At 34.9% G+C, this 17361-nt stretch overlaps 1 protein-coding gene across 16 annotated transcripts in view; it reads left to right on the top strand.

Annotated features, from left to right (window-relative positions):
* Positions 1–17361, top strand: part of PCM1 (pericentriolar material 1) — a 57815-nt gene that overhangs the window by 28572 nt on the left and 11882 nt on the right. For 13 of the 16 annotated variants that reach the window (XM_065633213.1, XM_065633217.1, XM_065633216.1 and 10 more), the window contains 18 exons: positions 727–884; positions 1095–1309; positions 2884–3038; positions 3121–3250; positions 3967–4101; positions 5617–5807; positions 6370–6570; positions 7511–7733; positions 7871–8016; positions 8992–9185; positions 10372–10552; positions 11215–11573; positions 12106–12264; positions 14353–14525; positions 14609–14737; positions 15343–15463; positions 15781–15918; positions 16166–16299. In XM_065633213.1, coding sequence (XP_065489285.1) covers positions 727–884; positions 1095–1309; positions 2884–3038; positions 3121–3250; positions 3967–4101; positions 5617–5807; positions 6370–6570; positions 7511–7733; positions 7871–8016; positions 8992–9185; positions 10372–10552; positions 11215–11573; positions 12106–12264; positions 14353–14525; positions 14609–14737; positions 15343–15463; positions 15781–15918; positions 16166–16299 — 3142 coding nt within the window. The remainder of the gene's footprint in view (positions 1–726; positions 885–1094; positions 1310–2883; positions 3039–3120; positions 3251–3966; positions 4102–5616; positions 5808–6369; positions 6571–7510; positions 7734–7870; positions 8017–8991; positions 9186–10371; positions 10553–11214; positions 11574–12105; positions 12265–14352; positions 14526–14608; positions 14738–15342; positions 15464–15780; positions 15919–16165; positions 16300–17361) is intronic. The other 3 variants (XM_065633210.1, XM_065633208.1, XM_065633215.1) reach the window with 2 other exon arrangements.

The raw sequence follows: 17361 nt of genomic DNA, 5'->3' as shown, positions 1-17361 counted from the left end.
TAAATTTTTGTAGCTAAGTTGTTACAGGTTTCCTGAAGCAATACATTATTTCAGTCAACCAGAAGAAATTTAATTCTGTGATTACATTAGCTTTCCAAAATTTTTAATTTGAAGTAGCTTTCTTATACAAATTATTGTATAATAATCTTGTCTTTGGTAACTTAGTTATATGGCAAATGTAGATGAGATTGGACATTTATAAAATCACTATAAGAGACTTCTAAATCTGTGATTCTTTTGGGTTTAAGCAGTGAACTATGTATATGAAATTCCACTAGAAGGTTAACAGGCCTAGACTTGATAATTGGAATAAAACCAAACTTCAGTTTAGAGAGGCGTTTAGAGCTGTAGTCCAGCTGGGCAACTGTGTGCATCAAGGATCTTCTCTGTGTAGAAAGGAATACTAATTTAGGTATGAATCATACAAAGCTTTTTTAAGATAGACATATACCTTGAAAACCTCTTGTATTGTTGTAAATATAGCAGATGATGATTTGTAGCTGCTTCTGATTACTTAAAAAAAATCTAAAAATCTGTTGGAGAGATGGATATTGTGAGATTCCAAATGTCTGGACTGATTTTATATGGGGTTGATTTTTTTGTTTGTTTGTTTTTTAAAAGGGTCAGGACAAAATCCCATAAATGCCAGTTAATAAAATGGCTGAAGGAAAATTCCATCGATATCAGTTCTTAAAAATTTAACATGAGTAATGCATTTTGCCCTAGAAATCCTCAAGGAATCAGTAGTTGGAGTGACATAAATAGCAACTCAAATATACAGTGTGGAACTAATAACAGAGATGGAAGACATCTTAATACAGACTGTGAAATAAATAACAGATCTGCTGCTAATATAAGGACTCTAAAAATGTCGTCACCTTTAGGTATGTTTTGAAGTCTTCTAACAATTTTAAGTCTTGATGCAAATAATTCTGATAGCCATACAGAATTTGGGAGAACCTTGTTTGAGCAAAATGTTCAAAAGCCTAATCATGAAGCTCATATTTTTCTAATGTCCAGTAATTACAATAGACTTCAGAAGTTCGGTAATGTGTCATTGGTGCTGTTTTGTTTCCTCCTCTCCCCGCCTCCAGACTGTCATAATAGGGAGGATGGCAAAGATATTGACCTACCCCAAGGTGAAGATGAAGAAGTGGAAGAAGACAGAGTTAGTGAAGATTCCGCATCTAGTCACAGAAGCAGCCTGGGTGATGCTGCTGGAGATACTGAGTTTGAGCAGAAGATCAATAGGCTTATAGCTGCAAAACAGAAACTTAGACAGTTACAAAACCTTGCTGCTATGGTGCAGGTATTTTATGAATATAAATTTGTGCAACAAAAACGTATCATACCTTATTTCTTGTAATGTATAACTTTTAATAAGGAAAATCACTTTTCTTGGTGTAATATTCAAAGTACTCATTTTTATGCTGGGAAAAAGAGACACTGTTTGGGTTTTCTGAAGGCAAGAGTGATACTTCCTGGAGTTCAAATCTGGAATTTTCATGGGGGATACTAACCTAACATAAGAATGGCCTTAATACCTTAGCACTGGGTTACAAAATACAAACCAAGAAGTCTTAATATTTTTTTAATGATATTGATCTACATTTTTAAGCTTATAATGAATATTCATCAGTTTTAGTTCTTGAATCCTAGGTTTTGCAGTATTGTTCAATTTAAAATCTTTGGATGTTGCAATATGTTTGAGTTGGCATATTTTGGGTTTGGTTTGGAGGGGATGTATTTGGAGATTTTTTTTTTTTTTTTTTTTTTAGCATCTTGAGGGACAGCTATGAATTGACAGTGTTTTTCAATTTAGAATATCTTATGCTAATTTAGTGATGTTTATTAAAAACATTTTCATGAATCTAGTGCCCCTACAGATGCTCACATTTGAGCACTGTCTAATGTAATATCTGCATACTGAATACACATAGGTGTATCAGAAATGTAAAGGCTTTATGTGAGAACTCTAAAATCAGTCTCAATAGAAAGTGTTTTACAATACCGTAAGTATAAACACTCTGCTGTTATTTCAGAATTATACTGCTATCAAAACTTCTCAGTATCTGGGTCAGGCTTGTTTTTATCATCACTATAGAGATGTTAACTGTACAGTGGCATAAATCAGAATTAGAGATAATACAGCAGCTCCCTCAATAAATAACCTAATTATTGGCATATCTTCAATCTTTCCGTCATGTTTACAAGGCTGCTATCTGTATGTACTCATTAATGGTACTGTAGGTCTGCATAACTGTGTCATACTTGGTCACTGATGATAATCTCTCCTGCTCAGCAGGTTCTGTATTAAGAATGATCATGTTGGAAAACAAAAGGAACGGTGGCTACAGCTTTAATATTTTCAATTTAGGTTGAGAACCGAAAATAGAAAACAAGAAAAGTGGAATAGAGAACCATGTAGAAGACTGTTTCTAAAATATTTTAGATTTATCTTTCAAGAGTGGTTCTGGTTTTATTTTAAGCTGTTAATAGTAATATTTAATTTCTTGACTACAGTATTTAAGCACCCTTGTTCACCTCAGTTTCCTCTTTTCACTTCCCCCTTTGTTTCTTGACATGTATGTGTGTTTCTATCCCCTCAGTTGTAGGCATAAAATACAACTCAAGTGTTTATGCTTCCAGAGACAAGTTGTCTTGCATTTGTAGTGGAAATTTCAGTAGCATGAGCTTTAAGATAAATTAACTTTAGAATTTAAAGTCATGATACCATGAATATGATGACTTCTCAGTTTATGTGATCTGAACTAAAGATAAAGCTATTCAGACTGTTTAGTTTTGAAAAATTAGTTTAGACAAACTAAACTTTTTACATTTTGTGTATCAACTTGGAAATAGCCTAACTGCCTTTCTTTTCAGGATGATGATCCAGAACCTCAAACAACAATTGCAAACGCATCTAATATTGGTGACTTGTTTTTGGGTGAGATGGAAGAGACAAAGCAACAACCAAACAATGTCCGAGCTAGTACCAACAAGTTACAAAAAGATGTGGGACTGAATGAAAAAGCAAGGTATGCCTTTGTCAAAAGATAATACAATAATTCTTTAGGCAACTTCTTGCCAAGTAATATGGGGATAACTTTATCTACACAGAGAGAAATTTTATGAAGCTAAACTTCAGCAGCAGCAACAGGAGCTTAAGCAGTTACAAGAAGAAAGAAGAAAACTGATTGAAATTCAAGAAAAAATTCAGGTGTTACAGAAAGCTTGTCCTGACCTTCAAGTAGGTAGAATGTATTTTTTTGCTTGCTTGAGCTGTTGAGCAAGAAAACATAAAATATCTTTCACACTATTTTTTCACTATAAAAACTGGAAAAAACTTAAAATTGGCAATACTTGTATCCTGTGAGCAACTGGACTTCTAAGCCTATAGAAGAGCTCTGGTTATCTCATTCCATTGTAGGTTCTTGCTCAGCGGTTGCTGTATTCAGCTCTAATCTCGCTGTAGTATGTCCTCAAAAGCCTTGATTTAAAATCTTGAAAGACAGAGAACCTTCTGTCTTACTTTTAGCTTGACATTTGTCTGTACCTGCCAGTCACTGCATCCTCACTCCTCAGTAGCCATTTGCACGGTCTGGTATTTTGAAACAATATTGTGTCTTGTAAGCATGATCAACACTTCGTTGTAGTCAAACTTAACTGTACTGTACTGTATTGTTTCTCATACTCTTTGAAGATGAACTTTTTTTTCTATGAAATAAGCAGTAAATTATCAATACTGTGTGCATCTACAGCATTATGTAAGACTATGCTACCTAAAAATAAGGTTTGTTGATTCCTGGCTGAGTTCTGAGATAAGTATTTAGCCTTAATTTGAAAATCTCTTTTTGGTGAACACTAATTCTCCGATCTCAAAGGCTGAACTGTGTTGGGTTTTAACAGCAGGTAAGTTTTAGGCAGCTACTGTACTCTCTTTCATCATTTTGCTTTCTTTTTCAGTTGTCAGCTGGCTTGGGTGACTGCACAGCAAATAGACAGACTTCACCAGCAACCTCAACTCCAGCCATGAATGAGTATAACACAGCTGGCAAGCCTTCACTTGAATTTGATGAATCTGTACCAGTAGGCAATGAGGTATTTCATACTTGATATTCTGTGACTTAAAAAAGATTTAAAAAGTAAAAAGGTCTCAGTAACTTGCAAACATTTTTAAGTACTTGGCATGGGGAGTGGAGTAGTAACTACTTTAACAAAATATGTATAACTTCTTCGTTTCATTTCTGGAAAGAAAGAAATATTGACCTGAACTGGCAAGAGATCTTTACCCAAATATAGCAGTTGTTGCCAAATGTTAATGTGGAAGTTGAATGAATTTTGAGTTTGTGCTGTGAACATTCGATAGTGTATACCACAGGCAGGTCATCTATGAAGAAAATGATGGCAGTATTTGAAACCTAGTTTATCTTCTATGCATCTTTCTTTCTCTTTTCCCCTGAAGTTCATATCTTAAATAATGATCTGGATATTATTTAGTCTTTCTGAAAATTATGATAGCATTTGTAGGTGTGGAGGGATATGGGATGAAAACTGCTGGCTAGACTGAAACAAATATCTGAAAAATACCTTTTTTAATAGACTTTCTTTGTGAGTTGCATCAGCATTCTTGTAAATTTTCCTTTAACAGTTTAGGTGAGGCTGCTTGGGCAATGCCTGTACTACTGTCATTAAAAGCCAAATTTTTCTTCTTCAAGAAGAGAGTATCAGAACTTTGGCATCTTCCAAATAAGCATTATAGGACAACCTATCTCTTTTCACTGAATAAAAGGTCTGAATTCTTCCTGCTGAAAAGAAGCTCTCTCTAAAATGAACCTGCTGATGCAATTGCTAACACTCTACAAACAGTTTGTGTTATTAATTATCGAAATATGTATAGACTTCAGCTGGAAAACTTCTCGGCTCCAAGCACCACCAGCTAGTTCAGTTGCTTTCAGACTTGAGTGCATTGTCACTTGCCTTTCTTAAGTCTGCATTTTCCAGTCTGGTTCGCTTACACAGTTGGTTTATTATGTTATGCTGTTTACGTGTTCGTAAAAGTACCTTGCTGTTTATGCCTTCACTGTATCTAATTTAAGGTAAAGGTCTCTTTCTTACCTGTATCTTTACCCTTTATGTGCTCTTCTTTGCAAATCATGGCTTCCTTAGGTCTTGTTCAAACAGACACTGCAACTTGAAGTTTCTGCAGATTGCAGAAAATCTTTTTATTGTATCCTCTACTTTATCAAAGAAGTACTCTGCACAATTTTCAGATTTCTCCAGATGGTAGTATTCTGCCATGTTACTTAGAGAGCTAACTAATAATGCATAAATTATGTGATTAAAACAGTGTTCAGTGAAACGTGCTGCTTTTCTTGAAAAATTCTGTCCTATAATGTTTAATTATCTTCTTAGATTTTTGTGGTATTTGGGATAAATAACAAATACTGGATGTATTTTGCAGCTTTCTCTGGTGTGGCCTCAGTTACAGTATAATACCAGTGCCTAAGCAAAAAGGTATAAGCGTAGTGTCAAATACAGGAATTCTAACTTGCTTTAGTTTAGATTGTATTTATTTTGTTTCTGTTCTGATGGTTTCCATTTTACTGTAAACAGTTATGGTCTGAGATGAGAAGACATGAGATTTTAAGAGAAGAATTGCGACAGAGAAGAAAGCAACTTGAAGCTCTTATGGCTGAGCATCAGAGGAGGAAAGAGCTCGCAGAAACAATATCTACTGTTGCTGCGTCTGTTAAAAGCGAAGGATCAGAAGCTCAGCATACTCCACAGCAGAGTAGGACTGAAAAGTAAGGACATGAGTCAGTGTTATTGGGCATTTCTGTTGTTTACCGATGTCAGTCTTGGGGGGTTTCTTGTTTTCATCTGAGCACTGAATGTGATGATATGACAGAGCAGTAAATTAATTTCTTGACTATATAAAGTGACTGTTAGTTGGCAACTTGCCAGTTGTATGGGTCTTCCCAGTGTATTTAGTCTCCCCTGCTCCATAAATGGTGAAAAGTCACCTAAGGAGAGGAGAATGTATGGAAAATGCCAAATGATTGGAGTAATTTTTCTTAATCTCTACACCATTTGTAACAATAATAAAGTGATAATTTTCCAAAACAGTAAGTAGTTTTATTTAACTGTCTCAGTATCAGAAGAATACTAGTTTCATTTTATATTGGTGAGGCAATGTTTAAATTACTTTTGATGGAGCTTGATTAATTGAAGATAGACAGACTTGTAGTTGTCAACACATTGTTCTAATAATTTGTCATAAACTAAAAAACCAGTACTCCTCCCTTCCCAAACATCCCTCTTTTTTTTCTATTATTCCCCTTTTTTTTTCCCCCCTCCAATGTTCAGTAGGACAATGGCTACCTGGGGAGGTTCTACCCAGTGTGCACTAGATGAAGAGGATGGAGATGAAGAAGGTTATCTCTCTGATGGAGTTGGTCAGGCAGAAGAAGAGGAAGATGATGCATCAAGTGTGAATGACAATTTCTCTATTTATCCCAATAACAACATACCAGAAAATGCGTATTTTCTTAAAGAAAACAAGGATAGGTTAGTGGCATTACTTGTTGATCGGGTGCTTGTCAGAGTATATTTGGAAGGGGTGGGAGAAGCATTGCATTAATTAGAAGGCATCCTTTTACAGCAAAGTGCAATTTCTTCCTGCTTGCTACAGAGCTCTGTGCGATGGCACTTTCTTGTCTTAGTCTCTGTAGCTGCAATGTGTATAACTAATTTGATTATTTATTCTGTTTACAGTCATATTAAATGTCTGCTGTTGAGCTCCGCAGTTGTTACAGTAGTTCCTTATGTTACACGTTGTTTAAATCAACTTAAAAGATAACCTATATGAAATTTTTGCTGTGATATTGATTAGTCTCTTCAAAAAAAGTAATTTAGAGAATTAAGCTAACTGAAATTTTTGCTTTCAAATTATTGGCTTTTGCAGCTTTGAAAACTATTTCTTATTAGATTTATTTTTAATTAATATGATTATTTTAAACTCTTGCTTGCCTGATTGATTTCCTTAATAAACTTTATGTGACTAGATGAAAATTCCGTGTTAAAAGTAATGTATATCTCTTCAGTTGATTTCCTCTGTTTTTGATACCAAAATAATTTTAGTAGATAGAACCTTCTAGTCAGTAGCTGAGCCTCTTAATTCTTAATGTATTATGTTGGTGGCTTCTGTTTTCATCTGAGTACATATTATATATTGGTAATGGATGATACTGAAAACAAGATCCAGAAACATCCTTAGCAGTTATTTTTCGACAGTGGTTGTCAGTTGAATGATTGTTGTCTGATGGATGTTTAGGCTAATGTTGGATTGACAAAATTGCATGGGTCATCAGCTGGCATGCTGAAATGGCCTGTTCCAAGTGAGTTGTTGATGTACAACTGAAACATAATTTGGATAATGAAAGTACCATACAAAATGGTTTGAAATGTCAGCTTTTGTCCTCATTCTTCTTTTCCTCCCCCAACCCAGGTGGAAAAATTACCGTCCCCTTTCAGCAGATGGAAATTATCATCCATTGTCTAAGGCCAGACAACAGCAAAACATAAGTATGCGTCGTCAGGAAAACCTTCGGTGGATGTCCGAACTTTCATATGTGGAAGAAAAGGAACGATGGCAAGAGCAGATCAATCAGTTGAAGAAACAGCATGAATTTAGTGTCAGCATTTGTCAAACTTTGATGCAGGATCAGCAGGTAGATATGAAGAGCAGTTATTTTTCTGTTCTTACTTTGTCTTTTTGGTTTTGATTTTGTTTGTTTGTTTATTTTTTTCTCTAAATGTTTCCATCAATAAGTTCTATTGGTCACTGTCATGTATTTTCTTTCCACAGACCCTCTCTTGTCTTCTACAGACTTTGCTTACAGGCCCTTACAGTATGATGCCCAATAATGTTGCATCTTCACAAGTACATCTTATTATGCATCAGCTAAACCAGTGTTACACTCAACTGATGTGGCAGCAGAATAATGTCCAGAGGTTTGTTGCCTGTATTAATGTTTGACTGTGGATTTTGAAATGCTTCAGTAACAAGAGAACATGGTTGTGTGAATGAAAGATTACAGATAATGGTTAAATATGAGACTATTGAACTTCTGAGTTGATTAAAAGTTTTTGGAATTGTATGGAGCATTTTTGGTTGTTACCACTGCTTTAATGCGTTTGAGATGGTTCTTTTTGAGTAATCTTTCATGAAGAGAACCGAAAGTTAGCATCTCTTCCAAAAATCTGTTGCAATACCTTTATTTGGCTTTTTTGGTTTAGACTTGCTTTCCTTGAATATGCTTGTATGTCTGTCATCTTCGCTATCTGGCAAGATTCTGGATTCTAATGGTTACGGAAAGATGGTGGAAAAGGTTTTTGTACTTTCTTAGTGTTGTCAGTCAGAATTTATGCTTACTTATGCCCCCTTTGCACTTACTACTTTCACCTTCTGAACAGTGATCTTTTTTGAAAAAAGACATAATAGTCATTTTAATTTACTACATGAAAGTTCAAGCTCTTCATCTCTGTTTACTATTTGATAAGTGATATGTAGTCACTGGCTTCATAAAATTTTAAAGTATGCCACTTCTGTAAATATTTTGTATCTTTGGTGTTTTCTGTTTAAGTTTCCTTTTCAGCCTGCTTATTTTTTTGGAATCTAGTCAATGTGGTGGTGTTCTTGCAAGAATGTTTAGCTTCTGTAAATATGACCACTAGTACAGAGCGGTTGATTTTAAAATCATTTGTCTGTTACTCAGGATTAAATACAAGTTGGTTTTGTCCTGAGTTGGTTTTTTCGGGGTGTGGTTGTTTTGTTTTGTGGTGGTTTTTTTTTTTTTAACTAGCTAAATGGAGCCGTTCTTTGCATACATTACATGGGGCAAGTGAAATAATAGGACTCTCAAATTACTTGAGTATAAATTTACAGCATTGCTTTTTTCCAAGTGCTTGTTTTTCCTTGCGTTTAAGGTTGAAACAAATGTTAAATGATCTTGTGCGTCAGCAAGAACAACAACAGTATGAGGAGAAGTCATCAAGAAAGGAGAGAGGCAATAGTGCACCCCCACCTCCATCTCCTGTTTTCTGTCCGTTCAGCTTTCCTCCACAACCTGTGAACCTGTTTAATGTACCAGGGTTTACTAATTTTTCTTCCTTTGCTCCAGGTAAGTATTACTACAGGTGTGAAAAGTAATATGAATTTTAAAAATTACCATTCCCTCACGTAATTGAGATCTTAATATGAACTCTGTGACTTTTCCTTTAAATTGAAATGGTCTTAAACAGTCCTTGAATGAACATGCTAATGAACATGTTAATGTTTATTGATCAACAATTGTATATTTTGACTTCAGTATGAAAAGCAAGACTTTCTCAATAAGAAGTTGGTTATAGTCAAGAATACCCACTCCATAAAGTTAAAATTTTAAATGTTCTTCATCCAGCATGTGAAAAGCAGTGTTTGAAGCTTTTGCACACTTTCAACAATCATTTAATTCTGTTCTAAGTGAACCCTCTAATTTTAAGGTGACACTTGGTAATTATGTCTTTCTTTCTGAGAACTTCCAGTGCTCATTTTTGTTTGAAGTGCCTGTGAATGGAGTGTGTTACTAATTTGTCTTCCCATCAGAGATACAGAGTAACTGGTGACTTGTGTACAGTGTTGCTAATCTCATTACCAAAGCTACTTTAACCATTTGATTTGAAATGGAAAAAAATAGGTATTTTACTGTATCATTAGAAGTTTTTAAAGCTGTCTTAATAATATTTCAGCCTTTTCAGAAAACTAAGAAATAGGCAGAAACCTAGATTGTAGCTTTCAGATTCTAAAGTCTGGTTTCTGTTTAAGGTTATATTTTACATAACGTGGAACCTGCACAGAAGAATAGTTACGTTCAGTTTGCCACTACTATAAAGATACTAAAGTTAAAATAAGTATTTTGAATTTGTGACTTCTTTGGCCCTGTGAATACTTGTACCATTGTAAATTTCTTGTCACTTTGATGGTAGCTGAAGTGTTGATAAAGCCTTCATGCAGACAGAACTCTGCCTTTTTTTGGAACTGATGTCACTTTTACCTTCACTTGTAGGACCTCTTTATTGGGGTTTCTTGATTTCCTTCATCTCTCTACTGATGGGATTGTAGTGGCATGTATAGTATCCAGTAATGTTTGAAACCTGCATTTAAGATAAGTTCTGATTATTGCAGTGCTTTCAGGAGGACAACAGTTTTTGCTTACCTTCCCCAGTGTATTTTGGCTTCATAATTTTATGTTGCTACGCAATTTGTCTCAAATTTGAGTTATCACACAGATAATTGAGGTAGTATTTTCTGACTCGTTTCCTTTGTAGGTATTAACTATAATCCAGTGTTTCCTTCTGGTTTTGGAGATTTTGCACACAATGTTTCTCCACACAGCAGTGAGCAGCAGCAGCAACATCCTCTAGATCATAATGCATCTGGGAAAACTGAGTATATGGCATTCCCCAAACCTTTTGAAAGCAGTTCCTCTAATGGAGCAGAAAAACAAAGGTATTTAATGTAACAGTGCAACTCTCCTTTAATGATTTTTCCTCTCTTCTCTGCTCCGTTTTCTGGGGCTTGTGGGAATTCATCATTCTTTTAGAGTATTTATCTCTCAGGTAAATAATAGAATTACATGATGAGCTTTACTTCTGCAGTTTCCAGTTTAGATTTTTTTTTTTTTATTAAAGTGTTCTGCTTTTCTCTATATTAACTAATGTATCATTTCATAAATACTTTAAGATTAAATATAATGTTGGAGTGGTTTTGTGATACATTTTGTAAATGGAGGAAGTTTTCATTTCGATGTTTTTTGAAACTGAGCTGTTTGAACAACTAGAGGTTATAATTTCAGTGAATGCTTACTTTTTATACTACAGTAGATTGTAATGAATGTTAAGAAATGTTTTGCCCTATAGTATTATTTGAGCACAGCAATAGCTGCATAAGTATATTGAGGATGAAATCAGCGATAAATGTGAATTTCTTCTGATGTCTTCTGTTTTACATTTGGAAAAGTTCTCACTAGATTTTTTTTTCAATGTTTAGTTGATGACTAAATCAGGCAGGAAACTTGCATTATGGATAAAGCTATTTGCCTGGCAATGCATGCTGTTTCTATCTGACAGACTAGGTTATGATATATTGTGGTCTGTCTTTCTTCCTGACAGGAGGAGTCATAGACAACTTGAAGAAGAAATGGAAAAAAGATCAGCTTGGCTTAATGATAGCCAGGACGTGAAAAAAGATAGTCAGTCTCAGCTGAAAGCAGATTTTGCTGTTTCAGTACAAAACATTGCTTCCAGTCATAAAAATCAGTCTGATATGAGCAGGAGAAGAGAGTTTGACGAAGAGTCTTTGGAGAGTTTTAGTAGCATGCCTGATCCAGTAGACCCCACTACTGTGACAAAGACATTTAAATCTAGAAAAGCATCAGCACAAGCAAGTTTGGCATCAAAAGACAAAACACCTAAATCGAGGAATAAGAGGAAGAGTTCTTCTCAGCTAAAAGGCAGAATTAAAAATATTGGTAGGTGGTAATCTAATCTTCGATACCGTGGCAAACTCAACTTGGATTGTAATCATTACATTCCAGAGGATTTACTCTGCATAAATGGTACCTATAATAATGAAAATAAGCTATTGATATATGAATTCATTTTACATAACTACATAAGGTTTTTTATTATTTCAGTAAATAAAAAGCATAACTGATTAGGACATCATGATTTGGATGGATAATGGATGCAGATACACTAAGACTTGGAATACGCCACCAGAATTATCGTCCTCATTAGGTCTTCATGTTCAAACTGTATGTCTTACTGAAAGATGTGCTTCAGTAAAATACGGAATGAGAGGGACAATACTAGCCTGTATACTTGCAGTCACTGAGGATTCAGTGCTACTGCATGGCTCCAGTGTATAGAGGAAAATTTTGGGCTAGGAAACATCCTTGGTGTTTCACATCTTAGAGCTTGCTCTTCAACAAATTCTTAGAAGTAGTAAAACGTTTTGTAAGCTATTTTTTTTGTTTCTTCCTTTTTATTCCCTCCCATAAGATTATGAAAGTGCAAGTGCTTCTAGTGTGTGTGAACCCTGCAAGAGCAATAAAAGCAGACACTCTGAAGAGGTTGGACGTGCAAAGGTGTTCAGCAAAAGGAATCGGGAACAACTGGAAAAAATCATTAAATACAGTAGATCTACAGAAATGTCTTCAGGTATTCTTCTGTGAATGCCAGTTATTGTTGTGTGAAGTTGTCAGAGTGAAGGACCTCCATACCTAGTTGTTAGCACATTATTTAAAAGCAGTATATTATGACAGGATGACAATATGGTATTTTTAGCATACGGATTTTGCTTTTCAATTTCTAAGGATGCTGTAAACATGTGTAAAAAGTTGAGTATTGGTTGCTTTTGGGTGTTTTCTGTAGATTATATACTTGATTAAAATTATTTAGAAACAAATCTTTTACTGTAAAACAACCAAAAACCTAACCAACCAATAACCTCACCCATTTGGTGGTGTTCTTACGGAAAGTAACTGCACAACGCTTGAAACTTTGTTTAGTGTTTAAACTACATCCTATATTGCATACATGTTTTCTTTCTATTGATGCTTAAAGGAGCTCTATCAAATATCATTAAAATTCAGTCTTAACATCACATAAACCCTTACATTTTTGCCATCTGTACTGCTCTTCTTGCATCTGGATCATAACAATATTCTGTGTCTTTTTAGGTTCTGCCATTACCTTTGTTTTGTTTGGACAATGCAGATATTTTAATCATTGTAGCACAATGTACAGCTTTGTCAATGTAGCTTTGTCCACACTAAGAGCTGTTTATTGGTATATGTAATAAACTTTTGCTGCCAAAGTTCTCACAATAAGCAGCTGTGATGTGGTTTGGATGACTAAGCAGTCTTCCTTCTGCTGTTTTGTATCGACCCTGTCTTTATTTCTGGTGCGCATTTTTGTGTTTATCACTGTCTATCCCCACTTTCCTACAGCGCATGCTAGGAGAATTCTGCAGCAGTCTAACAGAAATGCATGCATTGAAGCGCCAGGTAATGCATTCACTGCTTAGCTTCAACAATGTCCTGTTACTTTTTTTTTTTTTTCTCTCAGCTTTGGTCCTATAACTCAGACTATTTAGCAGATGTTGAAAGTTAGTACTATTGCAGCACCTTCTCTATAAACAAGACAGGATAAGTTACTTGTAATTTGCATGAAATGCAATGATACATAGTACTTTGAATTACAGTCATGGAGAATGTGTTTATCATGTTCTTAGTCACAATTACAAGTGGAAAAATATGCAGGTAGATAGTACAACAGAAAACTAATTTCAGTAGGCATTTTTAGTATGTTTAAAAGCTACTATTACATTTTGTTAGGGGAGAGGGAAGCGATTTCTGGTGCCTTATTAAAGATTGAAAAAGCTTGCCTCTATGCTTAAAATTACTGGTAAACTATTCGCAAATAATCAAATTGCGCAGTAACATGCTGTACTGCTAATAACTTCATTAACTTGAATACTAACAAATATGCATCTGTTAAACTAAGCTGAGTATTCCAAATTTAACTTTTTTCCATTCAACACTTGCCAAAATATGTATGTAATAACTTAACTGTTGTGATGCAAGGATAATCCTTAACTTCCAAAGGAATAGGACACTTACTGGGGAGCACGTTGTCTTCTCATACATATGTAGTAAGATGTAAGGATAAGAGGTGTTACGTGGACATCAGAAGTGATATTAGACATGTATGAGAATGTAGGATTCATGCTTGTGTGGGAGGTGTGGGAAGGAGTGGCTTTCTTGAATTGGGTCTAGAGTTTTCTTAATATTGTTGCTTGTGTTGCAAAAGTGTGGACTACTTGTATTTTATCAACTTGAGACCTTTGGCTATCTTGTTTGAAATATCTTAAAAACTCCATTTTCAGTGTTGAATACCTATTCTGAAAGCCACATTGTCGTGTGTGCAGTATTCTCTTTAATATTTCCTAATAGTATTCCTAATAGAATATTTCCTAATAGTATTGTTCAGAATTGTAAAAGAAATTAGTCCTATGAATGCTTTACATTTTATTTTGTGTATAAAGGACTGCATAAAGTATTATTTCAGAATGTTTAAATCTTTGTTACCCTTCAGTAAACGAGTAAGTTTTAAGAAAGCAGCTATATAATGGAATCTACAGGGAGTGAGGTATAATTTGTGTACCTGTAACTTGCATACCTAATAGACAGTTTTCATTCAACCAGATGCATGTCAAGTACTTAATGAGTTCCTTTTTTTCTGCAGAAACTGGTAGTGATCTTTCTATGTTTGAAGCTTTACGAGACACAATTTATTCTGAAGTGGCAACTCTTATTTCTCAAAATGAGTCTCGTCCTCACTTTCTTATTGAACTTTTCCATGAGCTTCAGCTGCTAAATACAGATTACCTGAGGCAAAGGGCTCTATATGCTCTACAGGTATGCTAAAATTTTTGATCTTGTGTATGAATCAAACAAATCTTAGATCCTTTTTTATAGCATAGATTTATTATCTTTTCCAGGATATAGTCACCAGACATTTATCTGAGAACAATGAAAAAGGGAAGTGCACAAAATCACTGAATTCTGCAGCATGGATAGCATCAAATTCTGAACTCACGCCCAGTGAAAGCCTTGCTTCTACAGATGATGTAAGTTTTCAAGTTCAGAAGCTAGTTTACTGTCAGCTTTTCGTATCTTTCAATTTACATGCATGCATGTCTACTGAAATATTCATACTAGCAACTGAATTTTTCTAAAATTAATACTGACATATAGACTTTTCTAAACAAAGAAATGCAGGATAATCTTGATGCAAAAGTGGTTAAACATGGTAGGATACTTGATGCTGGAAATGAGTGATGTATCAGGGAGGAATAGAACTTGGAGAGAGACATAAATCAGAAACTGACATTCAAAAAGAGGCAAAATCATCTTGTGAGTAAGGTCAGGGCAAGATCACAAGGTTCCCCGGGAATTTTGGGGTGGGGGTGGGTTTTTTTTCCGTTGTATTTTAGAAATCACTGATGCCTTTGCACAGTTGCTTACATATTTTATAATTGAAGTATTTGAAACAAGCATGGTAGAATCACCTCGTGGATCGATACCCTGAAAGTAAGGTGGTTCCCCAGGCAGGCAGCCTGGTGACAGATTTTGGTACCACAGCGTGTGGCTGAAAAGAATTGCTGGCTTGTTGACACATCTGTGAGAAGATGGTGCATTCCTGTTTAGTATTCAGTTGTTTGGTGTTTTTTAGGAAACTTTTGGCAAAAACTTTTCTACAGAAGCATGTCAAGATTGTGAACAAAATGATGCAGACAATGGGAGTAGTATGTCTACATCTTCAAATTTTGAACCCTTTGCGACTGATGACCTTGGTAAGAATGATGGGATTTACAATGTCTGTGTTAACTCCTCCCTCCTAAAATAACTGCAATTGTCTACTCTTAAATAGTATACTACTATTTGATTTTCAGTGTGCCAACCACATTTTGTAAAACAACACTTAGAGAAATTAGCCACTTGTGAAACACTTCAGAGTTGATCAAAGTGTGTAATCAAATATTATAACTCAACTACAGTTATATGTAGATTTCAAAACTTTTGGCTTTTAATTCATTTTTGTTGTTGTTTACTTGTCTATCAACTGAAAACTTTTTATTTAGATTAAAAGGTGTTTTTATTCTAAATATAGGCAACACAGTGATTCACTTAGATCAAGCTTTGGCTAGGATGAGGGAGTATGAGCGTATGAAAATTGAAGCTGAAAGTACCCTTGACTCTGAGGGCTGCTCTAGTAATTTTCAGGGTGCTTCTGCTGCTAAATTAGAAGGTATGCACATATATACATATTTTGCTTAGTTTTAGAAAATAATTATTCTAAATATTAAGAATAATTTAATTGGCTGGCTTATTTTCTTCTTCATTTATATTGAAAACTTAGCAAAGTTTCAAAGGATCATTAAGTAAACATGATTTATTTTAAAAAAAGGAAAATATATGGGTTTGAAATCAGTATTTCTTTAGTAGTAATGTTGAATGCCTTAAAAGTGCTGTGGTTTTTGGTTTTTTTTAATGAGGTCCAAGTGCCAGTGAATGTCTTCCTGTGCCACAGTCAAGTGAAGCTTCTGCTGTTCCATGTCCTCATATAGACACTCAGCAGCTTGACCGGCAGATTAAAGCAATTATGAAGGAGGTCATTCCTTTTCTGAAGGTAAGAACTCCTTTCAATAATGTGTGAATTAGGAGAATAGGAAAAGGACCAGCTTGATTGCATAGAAAAACATTATTTAAAATGGATAACTTGCATTTTATTAGCAACAGCTGTCAATAATTACGTGTTAAGTTGTAGGCCTTGCTGAGGATGAAGTAAGGATTAAATACTCCAACAGAAAGATTCTGTGGAATTTTTAATAGGAGAAATAAATGGTAAGCTTTCTGGGTTGCATAGGGCTGGTGGACTTTACATCAAGAAGAACAGAGATTTCTTTGTTTGGAGCTGACCAAATTAAATAGAAATGTTTGAGAATGTGTTTCTGAAATATTCGCTGCCTTTCAGCAAAGAGAACTCAGATAATTCTGATCAAAGCTGTTACATACAATGTAACTTGAGATATGTTTGAAGAATACCTGCCTGAATTGTTGATTTTTAGCATTATTTTCTCCTGTTTATGAATATTTTTGAAGTTTTTGAGAGCTTGTAAACTTCTGTGAATACAGAGGAGAAATGTACTGCTTTAAAGAAGGAGAAATAGTCACATTCATTCTTTTCAAGGTTAAAGAGCAGAGAAGATTGAGTTGTAAGATGCTCAAGTTATCTCCCTGATCTCTCTTATAGTATGTGCAGTATATAAGCTGAGGTTTGTTTAATAAGGTACTTGGCTGATACTAGTTCTGAAAAATGTGTATATTTTTGCTATGCCACAGTCTCAGTGCCTGAAGACTTCTGTTTTGTTTGCAGTTTTAAGGAATCTTACAACAGCAGATATATTAACATAGACTTGAATACATTTGAGTACACAGCCACAATGTGTGAAGATTCTTGGTTTGTCCAAATGTTAAAATATGGCATGTACTAATGTGTTGGGGAAGTGAGGTAAAGCTTTGTGTGTCGTGGCCAGTTGGTCATTAATACAGTACGGTATCTGCTATAACCACATTCCCATTAGTCTGTTTTGCGAGATGGGTTAGGACCTGTTCATGGAGTGCTGTTCCTTCAGCAGGCAGGCGATTTTTTTTTTTTTTTTTTTTTTTTTTTTTTTTAAATATAAATTAA

The sequence above is a fragment of the Caloenas nicobarica genome, chromosome 4, assembly GCF_036013445.1.
Source record: "Caloenas nicobarica isolate bCalNic1 chromosome 4, bCalNic1.hap1, whole genome shotgun sequence".
In the NCBI taxonomy this organism is placed as follows: domain Eukaryota; kingdom Metazoa; phylum Chordata; class Aves; order Columbiformes; family Columbidae; genus Caloenas; species Caloenas nicobarica.
Note: the sequence above shows the minus strand (reverse complement) of the source record. Positions and strands in the feature narration are given on the sequence as shown.